At 38.0% G+C, this 21094-nt stretch overlaps 1 protein-coding gene across 1 annotated transcript in view; it reads right to left on the bottom strand.

The window, feature by feature from the left end:
• NC2alpha (negative cofactor 2 alpha) overlaps positions 1 to 21094 on the bottom strand; it is a 172359-nt gene that overhangs the window by 44408 nt on the left and 106857 nt on the right. Inside the window, exon 5 of the mRNA XM_090370856.1 lies at positions 15873 to 15978. Coding sequence (XP_090226982.1) covers positions 15873 to 15978 — 106 coding nt within the window. The remainder of the gene's footprint in view (positions 1 to 15872; positions 15979 to 21094) is intronic.

Genomic DNA, 21094 nt, shown 5'->3' with positions numbered 1-21094 from the left:
TTATTAGTGGAGTCCCCTTGGATTCAGTGCTGGGCACATTGTTGCTTTTGATATTTATTATTGATACTGATGAAGGTATATCAGGCTTAATGTCTAAGTCTGCAGATGATACAAAGGTTGGCAGGATGGTTAACGACAGTAATCTGGGTGAGCTACTGCTACAAGATCTACGAAAACTGGGTTGATGAGCTGAGAAATGGCAGTTGAAGTTTAACATTGAAAAATGCAAGATACTGCACATGGGTAGCAGTAACCCCAGAGTAATTTATTAACTGTGTGGTACTGCACTCAGGGTGGTGGAGAATGAAAGACCTGGGGGAATTCTGCTGTCAAACATGAAATTCTCTGGGCAGTGCAGACAATGTGCCAGATCAGCTCATGAGGTTTTGTCAATGATATACAGAAACTTTGCTAGCAGAATAAGGAAGTAATTATCCTTTTGTATAAGATTATGGTTAGGCTGCATCTTGAGCATTGTATACAGGTCTGGAGGCGTCACTTTAGGAAGGATGTAGATTTTCTGGAATGGGTGCAGAGTAGGGCAAACAGATTGGTGAAAGGGAACAAAAGGGTGCTCTTATCTAGAAAGACTTCAGTTCTGCAAATTGCAGCATCTGGAGACTATGCCTGCAGGGTGATCTGATTGAGATGTTTATGGCCTTGAATAGATTGAGTAAGTTGAATGTTAATAGCATTCTTCCTCTTGCCAAGGCTACTCACATGAGAGAGCATAAATTTAAGTTGAGGAAGTATGGTTGTAGGTTAGAAATGCAGAAGTTTGCCTTCAGACAGGCTTCCATCTGTTGTTGAGAAAGTGGATGGTTTGAAAAATTTCAAGAAAGAACTAGACAAATTCTTGGAGAGTATAGATGGGCGAAGTGTGTAGTCCCCCCCCCCTTTTGGCTGATGCTATATAAGCTTGCTTTCTTGCATCATTACTGCTGCTACTACTACCATTCAGGACAGTTTGGAGTGTTATCTTTGGCACTAACACCACATGTCAACAAATATCTTCTTTCGTCTTCTCAACCTCCAACCCATGCACAGTACTAAGTACTATAGGTTTTAATACCTCTCATGTTTGGGGTTTTCATAAAAAAAAAAAACTAATACCATATGTTGCCAACCCTTACACAATACCATCACAGAAGCAAAAAGAACTACTGATATCCAAAATGTATTTATTTCTATATGATGTTATAGTGTAACAAGTTTGGTAATGGAGGTCTAAGCTGATATCTTATGCTTTTACTGTACCAGCTAAAAACAAATTAGTTTCTTTAATAAAATAAAATATAAGATCACCTACATGTTCCCTCTTAACACAGATACCAATATAGCTAATCTTTGAATTTCTCCAAGCCTCAGCTCCCATGAAGGTAACATATTCCAGTTATTAGCAACTTGATAACTTGATGGCTAAAAGAAAATTTCCTATAATCCAGTCTAAACCTTCCCTCCCACAACTTGAATTTATGCTCTGACCCCAAGTCTTCATGCCTTGTATCAATATTATTTAAGAAATTTGGAACATTTCACTTTCATTCATTTTACTATCCCCTAACAATCAAATCCCTACTGAAGTACCTAGTTATCAAGTTTTATAGTGCACATATTCAAAAATTTTTTTGTCATATGAGCCTTTTAGCTGATTTCACCAGGCATGTTGCTCTCCAAGTTTCCCACTGCACTTTTTTGTACAGTAAGTTTTATAAAGTTTTTAATGATCAAACATTAATCTTATTACATTACTCTGCAAAACCTATAGCAAGCTTTAATCCAAGAATGAGTACAAATACAAAGAATGCCCATCCCTTGATTCTTTCAAGAAGTTTAGTGGATTTCTTTTTTTTAAAGGTGTGTATCCCCAACACTTGGAGACAGTATTACACAGTGTGATTATGACCTCCCTATAACCCTGGAATACTGTGATCAAGTATGGATATAGTGCCTAAAAATAGACATAGAGCCTGCTTCTTGAAAGGGTCCAGAGACAGGTAACTCGCCTGGTGAGATTGGAAAAAGGGTATCCATATGAGGAAAGACTTTGAATATGTGGGTTGCACAGCTTGGAAACTAGGCACCTTAGAGGAGACAAAAGTAAAATGAATGATGAACAAAATTTTCACAGTTATAAATGATTCTAGAACTAGTAGTCATAAATTCAAGTTAAGGAGGGGTGAGGAGATGTTTAGAATGGATTCCAGGAAGTTTTATTTTAGCCAAGAAGTTATAAATTACTTGAATAAGTTACCTGCATGGGTGGTTGAGGCTGACAGTTTTGGGAAATTCAAAGGTCAGCTGGATAGTTACCTACAGGAGGAGGGAAATGCATAGGTTGCATATATTTCCTTTTCTTTTATTATTATTTTACTCTTTTTTTTTTTCTTTTCTTTTCTTTTCTTTTTTTTTTTTTTTTTTTGGCTGGTGCAGCATAAGCCTTAAGCTTCTTTGCACTATATGGCTATTACCAGTGCTTTTTTTTGTAATAAAATAGGTGCCGGTACTCATTCTTTGCCATCAGGAAAAGCTGAAAATTAAAAGGATATGAAAAGTAGTCTAAAATTTTTTTTTTACCTGATATTGTTACTTTTGTAGTAATGTTTTTGGAATAAGAACTACAAATTTAGTATAATTCAAGTAAATATAGAAAAATATGTAAAATGTGAATAAAATAAGTAAATAAATCGGTCAACTCTGAGTGCCGGGCACTCAGGATGACACGAATGGTCGTTAGTGTAGTATCTCAAATAGAGATTTTTATGGTAACTGAAAAAAGTTTCTAGTACTCCGGCTTGGCCTAAAACTTAGGAAATAACGAAAACGTTGTCTATTTGAGTCTTTCCAGTTATTGTGAATGCCAAGGGTGGGAGAAGCAACTCCGACTTCTTCCTGGAGAAGCGATTAAAGTCTTGGGGGAGAAGCGACTGGCAGGTGAGAGCCGTGCAAGACTCTGCGCAGGTGCCTCTCCACCACCACCGCCTCAACACTGGCTCTCTTAGTACCTCCTTGCCGGGACAACTCCAGCTTTGAAAACTGTTAAAAAATACTTATGGAAAAAATTTATAAATGACCTTTATAGAATTATTAATTAACTATTTAGCAACCTTTTTGTCACCAAAAGGAGAGTTATTAGTACAAAGAAGCGTGCTATCAAAGTGCAATAAAAAATTGTTTTTTTAATTTTAACACAAATAAATGATCGATTTCAATCGGAATAGTTTTCTCTTGTTAAGCATCGAATAACGCATAGCTAATGTGATTTTTAAATTTTTAGCTCCGTTAGCGACGGAAATAGAGAGGGGAACACAAAAATTACTCACATTTTCCTGTCTGGTGCCGCCATTTTTAATTTTAAAATTATATTTTAAACATACTCACTGAGCTCTTTCCAATGGTATATCTATAGGTTGTCAACAACATTTTTATCCCACCACATTTTAACCTCCCTCTATTTCTCAGACAAAGTTTTGTCAACGATGATCAATATGGCGTTATGTTGATCCACTTGATGTGCAAACCCATGCAAAATTTCTAGTCAACAGGTTGAGTGGTTCCAGAGATACAATGCTGTGACAGATGCACGGACAGATAGACAGACAACCGAGTGACATTTTAAGGGTCATTCGTTAGACTATGGCCCTTAAAAATAAGTAAAAATAAATAACATAAGCAAAAATAATTTTATAATAAAGTTTTTGTAGAATATTCCAAATTTTTATTAAGTTTTCATCCGACATCCTATGCCAACTTCTTTGTGTTATTATTTGTTATTTGGTTTTTTTTAGGAGCATTAGTAACTAAGGCCATATTGCTCCAGGGATATGTGGTGGTCATTCCCTGTCCTTTCCGCATCCTCCGTATTTGGTGGTCATGGGCTCGAACCCACTTTTTTTTTTTTGTGTGTGTTAGTTGCTGAATGACGTTTCCGAAGTAGCCACGAATCGACATATCTTGCTGGATCGAAGCGGAGGGCATACAATTTTAAGAAACAGTAGTGAAGAAACTGTTTTTGTCATCAACGAAGCTCTGGTTGAGCTGACAATCGGATTCATTTGTGAAAATCCTCGTTCATATTCAATCGACGAAATTGGTATCATACTCAGAGCGTCCATCGAATTCTTCAATTCTTCCGAAACCATCTTTTCAGTTAGGTACCCCCGAAATCTACGAATTGCATTTAACTGTAACCTAATTGACAATTCTCTAACTTCATTTTCACCAAATGCCAACAATTCGTGCTTAGAAGGTTTAATAACTTCGTTGTCCTCGTCATCGGTATTGTCACTAGTTCTTAAATTTGATTTTTTTTTTTTTTTTTTTGAAACTGTCCAAAATGTCAGTGTCATTCGGATATTTAGGTACGGTAACCATGTAAACAGAGATAGGGAAAATTTACGGAAAAATGTGGATAACGCACTTCCACGAAACAACAGATGATTATTTGTCGGGGTAAAAGAAAATCACTTTTCTAATTCTCAAAAGGGGCGCTTACAGTTGATTCACGAAGGTGTCCAACCTACGGCCAGCCCGGAGAGTGAACTAAAATAGCATTTTAAATTTTGTTAATTATCAAACAAATTTTCTCAATAAATGTTTTGTTCAGTAAATGTAATTGTGTATTGTACTTAATAAAAGTTTCGAATATTTTCAATTTTACTTTTACAAGCAACAAGATAGGAAAAATGAAACACACTAAAGAAATCTAACTTTGAATTTTTTTGAATATGGCCCCTGTACGGGAAATGTTTGGACACCACTGCAGTAGAAGGTGGACCAGAGCCCATTGGGAATACACCTTGATCTGCTCACTGCAGACCAGCGCGACTTCTCCGTATGTGGGACGGGTGGCCGGATAGTTTTTACCAGGTACTACTAAGTTGTAGAATGGTAATCCCTTCAGCTCTCTTAATTCGCACAGCAGCACTAATTGCCTAAATTGCCTGAACACCAGAAAGGCGAACAGGGCATACAGAGTTAATTCTCTCTTAATCCGTTCGCTATATGAAAATTTTCTAGCTCAACGGAAACTATTTTAAATGTAACTTCCAAGAAGAAGTCAAAATAATTCACTATAAAAGGACTTTGTTAATAAAGGTGCCGGTACGCCGTACCGTCACAAAAAAAGCACTGGCTATTACTAATACTAACTGCAAGAAAATGTTCTATAAATTATCAATAGAACACGCCATGTGCCATTCTTGCCCATGGCGTTCTATCAATAATATGCCTGTCTACACTGCATACTATCTTTAATTCAACTTCTATCAGTGTATAAGTTTTCAGGGATGTTATTTCCCAAGTGTAAAACCTTGCATTCTGCAGCATTAAAACATTGCTACCACTTTTCTGATCATCCCTGAAGTCTATCCAAGTTGCCCCTAAAGGAGTACTGCTTTGTACTGGCCATTAACCACTCCCCCAAACATGATATCATCTGAAAATTGCCTTCATGCCTTGTATCCCTCTGTCAATGTCATTTAAGAAAATCAGAAAAATAGTGATCCCAGTAAAAATAGTGAGCAGAAAAAAGTGATCCCTTGAGGAACTCTTCCATAACCATCAGTTTCCTGTCCTGCATGCAGCCATTCCATGATCCATTTCAGGACAACCAACATGTTCCAGCATATACAGCAGAGGTTCCAAACTTTTAGGCTTTGTGACCCCTTAAAATATTTCCTAAATTTCATGCACTGCCCATCTTCCACAACAAGTGCAAATAAGCAGATTTTGACAAACTTTAGTTATGAGTATAATACATACTCATAACTAAAGTTATGAGTATGTTGTTGTTGTTGTTTGGTTTTCAGGAGCATTAGCAACTAAGGTCATATTGCTCCGGGGATATGTGGTGCTCATTCCCTGACCTTTCCGCATCCTCCATATTTGGTGGTGATGGGCTCGAACCCCGGTCTAATCAAGAAGCGTGTGCTACGCACTGCTGCTCCTGCCCACCTGGCTATGGAGGCGCCCATACGAGTATGTATTATACTCATATTAATTTTATAAATTAATATATTTGATCTTCAAGATTGAAATAAAATATGCTTTGTACCTGGATTAGTGGAAAAGTGTCCATATTTCGTTCAAAAACTGCTTCATAAAAACAACATGTGCCCAAAAAAAATTAAGTGCACTCCACACTGTGGGAATCTGTTACGCAGCAACCTCCCATGCAGAACAGAGTCAAATGGACCTGGGGGTATTTGTGCAGGCAGATATAAAGTTTTCTGAGCAGTGCAGACAGTCTGCAAGAGTAACTCATGGTGTCTTGTCAATGATATACAGGAATTTTTCTAGCAAGGATAAGTAGGTGATTATCCCCTTGTATAAGGCAATGGTCGGGCCACACCTTGAGTACTGTATACAGGTCTGGAGGGCTCATTTTAAGAAGGATGTAGAGCTGTTGGAATGAGTACAGAAAAGGGCAACAAGATTAGTGAATGGAACAAAGTGTTGCTCTTACGAAGAAAGGTTTAAGTTTTGCAAATTACAGTGTCTGGAGACTAGGCACCTGCGAGGTGATCTGATAGAGGTGTATAAAGCCGTGAATGGTTTGAGCAAGCTTAATGCAGATGGGATTCTTCCTCTTGCTCAGAATAATCGCCTGAGAGGGCATAAATTCAAATTGAGGAAAGACGGTTGTAGGATAGATGTGTGGAAGTTTGCCTTTAGCCAGCGGGTGGTTGATTGCTGGAATAAACTTCCATCTGTTGTTGTAGAAGTTGATAACTTAAATAGATTCAAGGCAGAACTTGACAAACATTTGGTACAAGTGGATGGGTGAAATAAGGGTGTTTTTTTTTTTTGTTTTTTTTTAGCTGATGCTATATAAGCTTGCTTTCTTGCATCATATGCCTTTGCTAATGCTAAATGCTTTGCTGAGATCCAAATAAACAACGCAGAAATTATTTTCTATATCCAGCTCATGAGTTACTCTTTCAAAACAGCTGCTAAATTAGTTAAACATGATCTTCCTTTCACACAACTATGCTGTGTTTCCTCCAGAATGCCATTTTTATCTAGATGCTCCTGCATTGCATTCTTAATTACTGCCTCCTATATTTTCCATACCACTGAAGTCAGACTGACTGATCTGTAGTTCTGTAGATCAAAGTATCCATTCAATTAGTAAACAACATCAACTTGATTATCTATGACTTTCTTGTACCCATTCATTTTGCTCTTAGAATTGCCTTTTTAATTTGCAACATGGTGATACTTCTCCAATCCAAAAGATCTCCCCAGAGCCTGATGATGCCTTCATAATTAATCTTAATGCTTCAATACACTCTCTCTCACACTATTTCCTTCAAAAATTACTGGATATATGGCATCAATGCCAAGGAGCTTACTTGCCTTTAGAATCAAAAATTTTTCTAACACACAATTTTCTATAATTTCAACATTGCTAACTACACCGATGAGCCAAAACATTATGACCACCTACCTAATATGATGTTGGTCCTCCACGTGCAACCAAAACTGCTTGTACCCGGCAAGGCATGGACGCTACAAGATTTCTAAATGTGTCTTGTGGCATCTGGTACCAACACGTAACCAGTAGATCCGTTAATTCCTGTAAGGTACATGGTTGAGATGCCGCAGATTGGAGTTGCTGTTCCAACGAAAAACACAGATGCTCAATGGGATTGATGTCTGGGGAATTTGGAGGTCAGGGCAATACTTGGAAGTCTTCCTCATGTTCTGTGAACCAGTCTCGAACAATCTGGGCGGAGAGGCATGCCGCATTATCCTACTGAAAGACGACACCACCAGAGGGAAAGACCGTTGCCGTGAAAGGGTGTACCTGGTCAGCAATGATGTTTAGGTAGGTGGTAGACGTCAGAGTGCCTGGCACATGGATGACTGGACCCAGGGTATACCAGCAGAACATTGCCCAAAGCATGACACCGCCACCACCGGTTTGTGTTCATCCCATGGTGCATCCAGGCACCATCACTTCCCCTAGTAAACGATGCACATGTACCTGGCCGCCCACATGGTGCAACAGGAAACGTGATTCATCAGACCAGACGACCTTCTTCCAATCACTCAAGGTCCAGTTTCGATGCTTGCGTACCCGTTGTAGGCACTGTCGCCGGTGAACTGTGGTTAGTATGGGCACTCAGAGCAGCCTGCAGCCCCATTTTCGATGTACTGTGGGTTCGATGTACTGTGTGTTGTGACAATTACTCCCCTCACCAGCATTCCAATTACCGGCGAGTTGCGTCACAGTCGCCCTTCTGTTGCCACATACCACCCGGGAGACCCTTTGCTTACGTCGAGCATTGATGAGCCGTGGTTGTCCAATCATCGCTGGTGGTTTGTTGGTTTTCCCTTCTTTGACCACTTTCCATAGGTACTAACCACGGCTGACCGTGAGCACCCCACCAGCCGTGCCATTTCGGATATGCTCTGACGCAGCAGTCTGGCAATTACAATTTGCCTTTGTCAAACTCGCTTAAGTCCGCTGCCTTTCCCATCTGAAGAAAAAGGGTAACACTGATTAACGGAGCTCAGTATCAGGTGTTTTTTATACAGTGCGCCAACCTGCACAAGCGCCGTAGTTCACCTGCAGTTGCTTCGCTTTGCATAATGACTCGCTCGCTGGTCATAATGTTTTGGCTCATTAGTGTACATACTGCTCAGCTTCACTCACCCAGTTTCTTCTTGCTGTTAATATCTGTAAATACTGATACAAAGTATCCATTCAATTAGTAAACAGCACCAACTTGATTATCTATGACTTTCTTGTACCCATAACATAATGGTCCAATCATTCATTCTTTTCTTCTTTATATTCACATATATGATAAACTGCTTGTTTATCCTCATTCTTTGCTCTCTTAGCCAGTGATTTCTCATAATCAACCTTTGCAAGTCTAATTCTTTCTATGGTATATTAATACATATTAACTTATATGTTGTAAAATAGTACTTTTCATTACTCTGATCCTTTCCCATGTCATCCTTTTCTCCTTCATTAACCTGGCTAGCTCATTATTCACACTATATTTTCTTAACATTATATACATGCATTTGTGGTTTCTGCAATTATTGCTTTAAAGGAATTCCATAATTTCTCTGTATTCATCCCCCCCTGCTCTTACTATCTGGGTAACTGATCAAGGTCATATAGCATCTTCAATTATAATAATCTCCTTTCCTGAAATTAAAATTAAAGCCCATGTATTTGTATTTTAACAACTGTGAACCCACCTTTCCATTTCCAATTTTGAACTGCATGATCATTTCCTGCTAAGAGTTTCTGCATTGTCATTCATGTGACGCTGTCTGGTTCACAGCAATGATCTTGTTGAATTTTTTTTCAATGTAAACAGTGCATTCCAATTGTTCAAGCATGTTCAATTTTTATATCTTGTATCAACTGAATTTTTTCTTCTTTTATGATTAATAAAAGTGAAAAGTAAATAATTAATTACCTTGTTACCAGTTAAGTAATAATTAACTAATAATATATAAAAGTAATTGTTTTCACTTCCGTATAACATTCACTCAACTTTTCATATACAGGTGGCCCCCGTTTAATGCTGATAATTCGTTCCATAAAAACAGAGCGCTAAGTGAATCCGCGCTAAGCGAGCACTGCATTCCCATAAGGTACCATATGTATTTGTGAGTTGCAGTCGGTGCCATAGGATATTTCATAATCAATAATAAACGGTAGTGAAAATATGCACAAATGTCGGTCAAAATATTTAATATTCAAATTTTGTACATAAAAAATATTCTGCATTACATACGTATATAATCATGTGGTAATTACTTACGTATCAAAATTAAACTTAAAATTCCAAATAAACTAAGGGGTATTAATTTTAAATCCCCCGCAGCGTTACCATCCAACAATAAAGTCAACCGATCCTTCGCCGCTTTGAAACCTGGCATGTTTTTTTCTTCTTTCAATATGAAACTTCTTTTAGGCATTCGTTTCCACAAAAGTTCTGCTTCATCTATGTTAAAAACTTGTTGAGAAGTATAACACATAATATCCCTCTTCAATAATTTTAACAAGTTCTTTTTTGAAAGTTTCGGCTCCTTCTGCACTTGCAGCTTCTCCCTAGATTTTAAATCTATTCAACCAGCCCTTACTAGTTTTAAATGGTTCCACTTTTTTTTTTTTTTTGAGGCGAGTTTTCTTCAGATCATCATATTAGCTAATCTCTCTCTCTCTCTCTCTCTCTCTCTCTCTCTCTCTCTCTCTCTTTTTAATAATATTTAACTTAACTGAATTCTGCATTGGATATCATCTTCAATAAAATTAGTTAAAGTCTTTCCATTTCAATCCTAATAGCCGGCCTAGCCGTAGTTGCTTGCAGTGGAACAGCTATCTTGCTCGCTGCTAAAATTAATTCTTTATTTTTTTTTATAACTGTTCTTACAGTTAAACTTGCAAGCCCTAAATTATGGCACACATCCGCTTGTCTTTGACCGGAATCGATCCGCTTCAAAACATCAAATTTAATTTTCAAATTCACTTGTTTTCTTACATATATAGTTTTCGTACTGCGGTCAGACGTTGTTGCTTTTTAATTCTTATCAGCCATTATTAACTCTTCGAAAATGTAACTGCATTGGTTGCATTAATTATGATACAATGTTCAAGTAAACTGTCCGTTTCGCACAATGTCTAATACGGTACTGAGTGATGACTAGACTTCGGATAAATGCATATAACGCAAATATTACAAGCAATATACTTGATCATTTTTTAAAATGTTGATCTTGGAACTACGTAACAAGTCACTGTACTGCAATTAAATTAGCGTGCAAGAAAATTTCACTGAGTGTGGGAAAATTTCTCAAGTCGGCGTTGGAAACGTTTTAATGCTGTTTTGCTATTCATTTTCAAGCTATCGACTCCATCAAATGAAACTATTTCGTTAAATATGCCAAAAATGCAATCTGTAAAAGAGCATTATGATCTGTGACAGCGTTATAGTCAGATACGGGTTATAATATAAGAACAGCTTTATAGCGAATCAGCGTAAAGCGTTATAACGGGGGCCTGTGGTACTTATTTCCTCCTGGAATTTTTAATAAAAAATTTAAATGCAACATGTATTTTAACAATCTTCTGTGATTTAATAAAATAAATAGCAGCATATACTTCAGATGATAATATGTTACGTTACAGAAGTATATACTGATCAAGGCCATGCAGCATCTTAAATTGTAATAATCTCCTTTCCTGAAATTAAAATTGTGAGGGAGACTTGAGCTTAAATTTAATTTGCATTGCTCAGTCTTTATTTTATCCTGTTGAAAAGATGGTTCATCTTTTCAACAGGATAAATATGCAGATATATCTGATACATCTTTTCATATGCAGATATATCTGAGATTTTCAGAAAAGTTTCTGCCAGAGCATTTGCTATTTCCACTGTAGATGTTATAAATCTTGCCCATTTCAAAGCAAAATTGGAGAGAATGTTGTTGGAAATCTATGACTTGTTTTTTTTTTTTTTTTTTATACTGTTCCAGATTATTCTGTTGTCTGTATTCTTTGTTAGAGTAGAGGCTAGGCTCCGGTATCCAGGCATCTTTTTAGCCTTTTTTTCCTTACAAGCCATGCCTCAGCTTTAAGTTTATCAGGTGCTAAGCTGTAGGATATATGTGAAACAGGTTTCCATGCCCTGTTTTTCTCCTTTTTTTTTTTTTTTTTTGGCAAGTTTGCATGTTTCACCACTAATTAGCATGTTTATGAGAATCTCTATAGACTTCCAGTATAGTACTGTTTTCAGCAGTAAGAGCAAGGCCATGTGCTGTGTAGCAGCATTGATAGGTAGGTATTTGATGATTTGGTCATCAAAGGAAATACTGGAAGTGGATAAATTCCAATTAGCCTTGAAAAATTTCCTTTTTGTGTGGATTTCTGTCTCTGGGATACTAGTTGTTTGGATTTCACAAATAATTGGTAGCGTTTGCTGTTTAGCAGATTGTCCAAGACTGACCACAGATACATAGAAATGATGACAGAGAGCAGATTACCAAATCTACAGCTGTTGTTATACCAGTGAAGAAGTGGATATAAGTATCAGAATCAGTATTAGATTATGTTTGTCTAGAAGAGATTCAATAAGTTTCCCTCATCTATCTGCATGTGGTGAACCCCATAGTGGACGGTGTGCAAGGTTCAATAGGTTGCCCTCATCTATCTGTATGTAGGGAGCCCATACTGGAGGAAGGGGTGCACTAAAATCTCCTAATAAACAAAAAGGAGAAGGAATCTGTATAAAGTTCTTCCAGGTCATTATAAGTATATTCCTTGTTTGGTGAGAGGTAGACTGAAACTACAGTTAACACAATTTCCAAAAAGACTCATCTCGCTATAGCATCTAACAAAGTTTGTAAGGAATATATTTGTAAGGAATAAATTTTAGAGTTTACAGGGATGGCTACATCTCCACACACAGCAGTCACATTATCTAGTTTATAGGTAGATAGCAAAGTTCTTAATCGTTGGAGTCACCTGTTGAGTAAGGTTGGTTTCTTGGAGACATATGGTAGCTGATTTATACTGTTTGATTAGATCATGTATATTGTTAATATTGCTACATAGGTCACTATAATTCCATTGCACAATGTGATCCATTATTTGTTTTTAGTGGTAGTTAAGTTTGATTCAGCCTGGTTTTTTGATCCAGTCTGCTTATGTTGGTCCAGTTTCATTTTCAGGAAGGTAGGATGTGAAGTGTCCATATCATTGTCTGCATGATCAAAGATGGGTTTGTCCTAGTTGATGTCACCAACATCCATGTTTATTAAGCTAAGCTGAGTCTTCTTGGTTGGAGCTGGTATTTTAATTTTTACAGGTCTGTTGGAGTATGGGTTACAGTTAGTGAAACAGTAATTAAGAGTGTTGTTGGTGCAATCTATCACAGACTGTTCCTTAGGAGATTGCTGTGAAGATGACAGTAGTGCCTGAACCCAATCTGCAATAAACATGGTTGTTGGTACTGAGACTTTTAGTTTGTACTGCTGTTAAGTGGCATTTCTTTGGTACTGGTGCATGGATGTGTTTTGGTATATTAGGCATTATTTGCTTTTTGGATTCCTGATAGGTGACTTTTTGCTCTACTTTATATTTTTGAATCTATTTTCCTATTTCCACAGTTTGCATGCTCTGGAATAGGCTGGACATTGTCGTTTACAATTTGGACAATTTGATGTTTCAGCAGCACAGAGTGTTTGTGTATGGGTTTTGGACCCATACAGTTGATAAACCATTTCTGACTGACCAAATTTTTGGCACTTGTAATATCTTATAGGGTTAGGAATATAAGGTCTTATTAAGCAGTTGAGATAACTAGCTTTAACATTGGAAGGTAAGGTCACCATCTTTTCTGATCATGATGCACTTAGTTTGCGCGACTTTTTTAGTCTTACAACTCCTCAAATAGTGTGACATTCGTCAGGTCACACTAGCAATTACTCCTTTTGAGGTATTAGAGTTGCATGTGGGGTAACTTGATTTTAAAGGTGGCTAAGTTTGATTCATCCTGTTTGTATAACATCAACGTTTGAGAATCTCTGATTGTTCATGACTCTTGGTTTCAATTAGTAGATCTTTTCTCAGATAAGTCTTTTCTCCAATTTTGGTGAACCTGCTATGTTTTTTATACAATTCTGTACATGATACAGAGACAGAGTACTTATACATTTGTTTGTCAAAATATGGATGATAAAGAATGCCAGATATTCCTGTTGCTGCATGCCAGTATGCAGTACTTTCGGCTGGGATGTGTCGCGGTCAGTTTCATTTAGATCAGAAATGGTTAGGTTTTTATGCTCAAGTGGAGAGCAGTTGTTGTAATCCCCAGTTTGCTTCTCTTGGCCCTGGGAGAAGTGTTTTTTCCACCAGGTTTCTGGACCCCCACAGCGAGGCAGGAGCAGTCTGGTTTGACTAAGGGGTAATTAGTAAGGGTTAGTAGCTAACAAGAAATAACAAAGAATGGTAGCTTCCTTCCTCGCTTTCTTGCTACTAAATAAGGAATTTTAATAAACACAGAAACTTAAAAAAACTAGTAGCTGCTCTAGAAAAATCATTCAGTGAAAGTACACAGAAAAATTGCTTAAGTCACAGATTGCTTGGCACCTGGGGCTACCACTGTATCACCAATCCGTAAAGGTGAGTTTAAGAATGAATGAATGGGGAACAACAAACTGGTCAGTCTGATTTCAGTGATATTATTATTATTAGCCATATGGTGCAAGAAAGCCTGAGGCTTTTGCTGCACCAGCCAAAAAAAAAAAAAAAAAATTTCTGAATTACCCTGAGAGGGAGGGAGGGAGGGAGGGAGAGAGAGAGAGAGAGAGAGAGAGAGAGTCAGAAGGGAATCACCAAGAAAGAGAAGAATGGTGATATCCAGCTCAAGACCCTGGGTGTGCCAAGCCCATAACTCACCAGATGTGAGCCCCTGGGGTGATATGGAAAATTATGGAAGTGATTAAGAATTCTGTTTTTTTTTTTTGTAGTTGTTGGCGCATCGGCTTCTGTGGTCATAATGCACCTCCCAAGGTTTTTGCAGTACTTTGATCCAAGCCCGAGGCGGGATTCAAACCCGATTCTAACCCGCGACCTTTGGGTTGCCAGGCAGGCACTTTACCCACCCGGCTAGCCCGGTTGGCCCAAAAAAGAATTCTGTAGAGTCATCTATAGCAGGTAGAAAAATGAGCAGCTCAAGGTCATTAGGCTTCCTCTTCCATGGAGTCAGTATAGAGTGGAAATACAAATGAATTACCTTGGGCCACCTACTGTTTGTTTACCTTGCTGCTTTAAACAGAAATTGTATTCTCAATGGATTACAGCATGGTTTTGTAAAAGACATCACTCAAGAAATGAATCCAAGAAATAAACTTGAAACTGTCCAACTAGCAATTTGCAAAACACCTGACTTGGTCCAGCAGAAGAGACTGCTATATAAGCTGGAACATACTGGGATCATGGGCAAGATCCTTAGATGGATTACAGGATAGAAGGCAAAGGTTGCAATTTGTGGCTGCACTTCAGAACAGGCTAGAAGATTTTCTAATTTCTTAAATGACACCAACAAAGGGATCAGGGTATGACATCAAAAATCCCTTGATGTTAAGATAAGAATGGTAAATGACCACTGAAGCAGTGGAAGCAAACCAGTACTCCTTCAGGGTAACTTGAACAGGCTTCAGGGTGATCATATAAGTGGAAATTGTTTTAATGCTGCAAAATGCAAGTTTTACACTTTGGAAAGAGCAGCACCGAAGTAATTAACTTATTTACTAGGAAAGGTTAAATTAAAAGCACAGAAAAGAAAGAAAAAACTTTCAGGGTTATGATCTAGGCGGACATGAAATTCTCTATAGCAAAGACAGGTAGCAAGGAGGTGTCCCCTGTCGTAACCTTCCTGTCAATTGTAGGGAGTTCTCTCTTTTAGCTGCAAGTTCTTAATTCACTGGAATAAGTTACCTCCATGAGTAGTTGAGGTTAACAGCTTGAGAAAATTCAAAGGTCAATTTTATAACTACAAAACCTGGCTTCCTTGCATTATGTGGTCAATTTTAATACCAATGCTAATACAATTAGTGTATTATCAGCACATGAGGCCACACTTATACAGATATAATACATGTAATAAAAGATCACACAATTATCATTTAAAACTGGCACAATTAGCAGAGTATTCGATTCACCAGACATCCCCAAACTATTTTGGCTTATGCTGCACCAGCCAAACTGGTGCAGCATAAGCCATAGTCTTTCTTGCACCATGCAGCCGTTACTAATACTAATACTAACTGAGAATAACTCAATAATTTAATCACTGGCAGAAACAATAATAAAAAAACCATAAAAATGAACTTCCAACCTCATCTCCATCTTCCTGTTCACTACCAGATTCTGAATCTTCAGCTGTTGATTGACTTGGACCAGCAGTTCTATCACTGGAACTTTTGTCTTTAGGTTTTCTGCTCCTGCAAAGTTAAAAAAAAAAAAAAAAAAAACAGTTAGTTAGCTTGTCATAAATGCACAACAGTACCACAGATATGTATGTAATAATACATAATAACAGCATTACAAGAAAATTTGCATTTTCTATTCACATGTAAAAACAGTTAACACAAAAAACTCCAATTTTTTTTTTTTTTTTTTTTTTTTAACATTCTTATCTAGTGGCAAGAAACTACAACTAATTTGAACATCCTCTATGAGCATTCTGAACAAATCTTACAATATTCTGTCAGCAACTCAGCTTAATATGGTTAGCATCAAATTGTGCATTAACATAATACAAGCTGCACACGAAAAGTTATCTACCTTTGTAACAAAGACACATCATAGCCTATTTATTGAGTTCAATTCATGTCCTACATTTTGAGAACAAAGAGAAAATACCAGATAAAAAGAAGTCTATTCTGGTCTCTGAAAAAGGCATTTAGTTTTCTGGAGATTACCATCACCATTGCTTTAAGATCAATGCCAACGTATGTTGGCACTGATTTCTGAAGAGGAAATAACTACTGGGGAGTCAGATCTGGGATGGGTGGTTTAGCTCCTAGAATCTGTAATCTCTCAGAGCAGCAATTGTTGTGGGAGCCACGTTGTGAAGAAGAAAGACACAACTTAGTCACAAGAGAGAGATCACTTTACGGCTCTCTAAAATTTTTGAGAACAGCAGTATAAGCATCTCCAGTGAGTGTTTTCTTATGCAGGGTATAGTAAAAGAATTGATTAACCTATCCCAAAAAATGGTGGCCATGATCTATGGTGTTTCCATTGCATGGACTCCTATTTTTGTTTCTGAATCCCATGATGAATGCATGTTTCATCACCAGTTACAATTCTTGAATCTCTTGTGGATGTGCATCATGCATGTGTACATTTATCTCACAAATTTGAGATATTGATTTGAGAATTTGAGAAATTTGAGACCTCCATTGTTTCTAAATAGATGAGACAATTTTTATAAATCTATGTACCAAGCAAGAGAACCAATCTTTGACATGGCTAAGTGTTCATGGAGGAAGGGCAGTACCAACCCCTCAGAAATATTACCCTTCCTGTATAATCATGTCTTCGGTTTTTTGGCACATTTCTGGAGTTATCACTTACACTGGTCATCTTGAGTGGGATCATCTTCTGTAGATTCTTGCCATTTAAACTGCTTAGAGCAAAATTTTATGTGGCATTCAGAAGGGCAGAGCATCACCATATATAATTTTCATGCCTTTATGAATAACTTCCAGTCCACTCCCTTCCTTTGTCAAAATATGATGATAGCCTGATGCTCCATTTTGGGACATCCATGTTTTCCTTTGAATTACCTACTTTAAACCTCTTCTGTTCTTCCATACTTCACCATACTGAGCTGAAACTACTGTGCAAATAAGATACAGACATTTATGAAAGTATGTAACACTAGAGGGTTTTTTTTTTTTTTTTTTTGGTTTATATCAAGCATATATACAGTGAACGTGTCCGTTAGAGAGAAGTGTCCGCTAACAAAAAGTCTGAGGGAGAAAAAAAAAAAAAGAAAGAAAGAAAAATCGTTAAACGTTTAATATAAAATTAAATTAAATTACAGTATATACAGATTTTGCACAATATTTTTGTAAATAATATACATACAATTGTGCTATGCATATTATGACTTTATCTTAAGAAAAGTACATACAGTAATCACTTATTTTCTTCTGCACGTTCTTCCGGCTGATAATTTTGTTTTCAACATTTGTTTGGAGTGAAGAAACCATCGAAAGTCCTTCAGTATCTTCTTCAGCGGTGAAAAACATTTTTAAACGATTGATTTGTATGAGCGCTTCTTCTGTTTTCATCGGTGGTTCGTCGTTAATATGTTCTTCGACAGAATGACCTCCTTCCATTTCTTCATCCTCATGAGGAACTTCTTGAAAAATATCGATGATAATGTCGTTGATATCTAGAACACCATCTTCGGTAGTGAGGTTCGAGTCTATATCTTTGTAGCCAGGGTCACTTGTAGTGGAAGTATCGTACATTATCAATAGATGTTGAAGTTCTTGTTCTTCTTGGTGCTCCACATTGCTGTTCACAACTTCAATTTTTGCGTTTGAAAAGCCAGACTTGACAAAACAGTTCACGACAGTTTGTTTTCTAATTGCGTTTACTGAAGAGGAAATCCACTGAATCGCATCTAGGATGCTGAGTTTCTTTGCAAGGTCACTCGCACATGTTACATCGTTCATGTTTGCAATGAGATGTCTTAAAACACGTTTTCTGTAGTGAAGTTTAAAATTTTTTATTATCCCTTGATCCAAGGGCTGACACTCTGCAGGTGTGTTTGGTGGCAGAAAAATGATTTGAATGTTGGACAATTCAATGTGCGGGGGAGATGCAGCATTATCCCAAAGGAACTAGTAGTTGTTGGTGACTCCATTGTCAGGGAAACGGGAAACATGCTTTGTAAAAAGGATAGGTGGAACAGGACCAGGGTATGTCTGCCAGGGCCAAAAGTTGATGACGTTGTAGAGCGGATATCATCTTTTAAGGGCACAAAAGGTGATATAGTTGTACACGTTGGCACTAATGATATTAAGAGCAGGAGACCGGCAGAATTACTTGACAAGTACAGGTCATTGATGAAAAAAAGCTGTGAATTAGGGTTGAAATTGAAAGTGTCTGCAATTCTGCCCAGACACGATAGGAGGGAGTACATGATGAGAGCCCTGTCAATCAATTCGACCCTGGAAAGATTGTGCAGGGCTCAAGGGGTAGAATTTTTTTCAGCCTGGTCTGTACTTGTTAACAGGAGAGACTGCTTCTACAGGGATGGGATACACTTAAATAGAAAGGGTGCAAGAATATTTGCTGATGGTATCGAGGCAGTGTTAGGTGGGTCGGAAAACTGCTAGATTGGGGGATACAAGGACTAATAGATTAACAGTAGCCATTGGCAGAGGTGAAAGTGATTCTTGCACTGCTTCTATTGGAATGAGCCGCAGCCTGGAAAATAAGATGCAGGATATTTCAGAGACTGCTGGGAATCATTGGGGTACAAGAAAACACATGGGTTGTGTTAGGGTAGCTAAGAAAAAGAACAGGTGCATGTATACTTGTGTGTACACCAATGCTAGGAGTTTAGTAAATAAATTTGATGAATTTGAGGTATTGCTCCAAACATCAAAGGCAGATATTGTGGGTATTTCAGAGACATGGTGTCACACAGATATAAGGAATGCAGAACTGGAATTTGGGGAGTACAATGTCTACAGAAAGGATAGACAGGATAGGAAGGGAGGAGGGGTTATGCTATTAGTTAAAAAACACATAAAATCCAAGGAAGTGAAGCCAGTCGACATCGCTGGACAGTGCAGTGTCGAGTCAGTTTGGTGTGACATAAGCATTGGGAGATCAAAATTGAGAGTAGGAGTGTGCTATAGGCCTAATGACTCTGATGAGTATAATAAGAAACTGTTCGGAGAAATAGAGTGGGCCAGTAAATCAGAGAGTCTTATAATGGGGGATTTTAATTTCCCAGATATTGACTGGAATTTGGGGGCTGGTCACTCACACAGTAGCAAGGCTTTTGTGGATTTATTGGATGATTGTTTTCTACATCAGCATGTTCGGGAGGCAACTAGAGGGAGCAATACTCTTGATTTGATTATCAGTAGTGATTCTTCATGCATTAAGAATCTGCAGATAAATGAACCACTAGGTGGCAGTGATCACAGTGTGCTGAAGTGGGAGTTACTCAAAGAGGTAACTACCATTAGGGGTAAAGGGAAGGGGTATTGCTTTCGTAAAGGCGACTACAATGGACTGAGACAGTATTTAAATTCTATACAGTGGGACCAACTGATGATGTTACCAACAGCAAATTCAAAATGGGAAGCATTCAAAGAACTTATCTTGGAAGCTACTAGGCTTTACATACCAACTAAGAAATATTGTTCAAGGTTTAGGCCTAAATGGATGTCAGATGAACTAATGAGGCATATGGCAGAGAAGAAAAATGCATGGGATACATACAAATTAACACGTGACACAGACGCCTATGATAGATACAAGTTGATCTGTAACCAAGTTACAAAGGAGGTTAGGCAGACGAAGGCAGTTTACGAGAGATCCTTGGCAAGGGATGCAAAGAAAAACAGCAAAGAGTTCTTTACTTATGTAAACTCTAGAAGGAAGGGGATGAATCAGATTGGTCCACTTGAGATCGATGGGTCAACTGTTGATGACCCTGCTCAGGTAGCTAACAAACTAAATGAATATTTTGCATCGACATTCACACATGAGGAGTTATTCAGCGAGGGGAATGCCAGAGGTGTATTCAACTCTAGCAGTAAGCTAGAGAATCTTGTAATAACTGAGAGCAAAGTGGAGGAGAAATTGTTGAAGATAAACACAAGAAAGGCACCTGGGGTGGATGGGATCTATCCAGTTATATTAAAGGAGGCAGCAAAGGAAGTAAGCAAACCCTTAGCCATAATTATGAGAGCTTCCTTGGACTCAGGGGAGGTACCCATGGACTGGAGATGTGCAAATGTGACCCCAATTCACAAAGGGGGATCAAAGGCTGACACAAGTAATTATAGACCTGTGAGTTTAACCTCTGTTCCCGGAAAATTAATGGAGGCACTGGTTAAAGAAGTACTGCAGGATCATCTAGACAAGACTTCAGTTATAGCTAGGACACAGCATGGTTTTGTTAAGGGTAAGTCTTGCCTGACCAATTTGATTGGATACTATGATGCAGTCACAAAAGAACTGGATGCAGGGAATAACTTTGATATTATATACTTGGATCTTAGAAAGGCTTTTGATACTGTTGCACATGGAAGACTGCTGCACAAATTGGAGCAGTGTGGCATTGGAGGCAAATTGCTGCTATGGATAAAGGGGTGGTTGAGGGGGAGAAGACAGAGAGTGGTAATCAATGGACACTGCTCATCGTGGACTAATGTTATTAGTGGAGTCCCTCAGGGTTCAGTGTTGGGTCCTTTATTGTTTTCTGTATTTATAAATGATATTGATGATGGTATATCAGGCTTAATGTCCAAGTTTGCAGACGATACGAAGGTTGGCAGGGTTGTCAAGGACACTACT

This window comes from Mastigoproctus giganteus, chromosome 3 (genome assembly GCF_048544385.1).
Source record: "Mastigoproctus giganteus isolate SK-2022 chromosome 3, ASM4854438v1, whole genome shotgun sequence".
NCBI classification, from domain to species: Eukaryota; Metazoa; Arthropoda; class Arachnida; order Uropygi; family Thelyphonidae; genus Mastigoproctus; species Mastigoproctus giganteus.
Note: the sequence above shows the minus strand (reverse complement) of the source record. Positions and strands in the feature narration are given on the sequence as shown.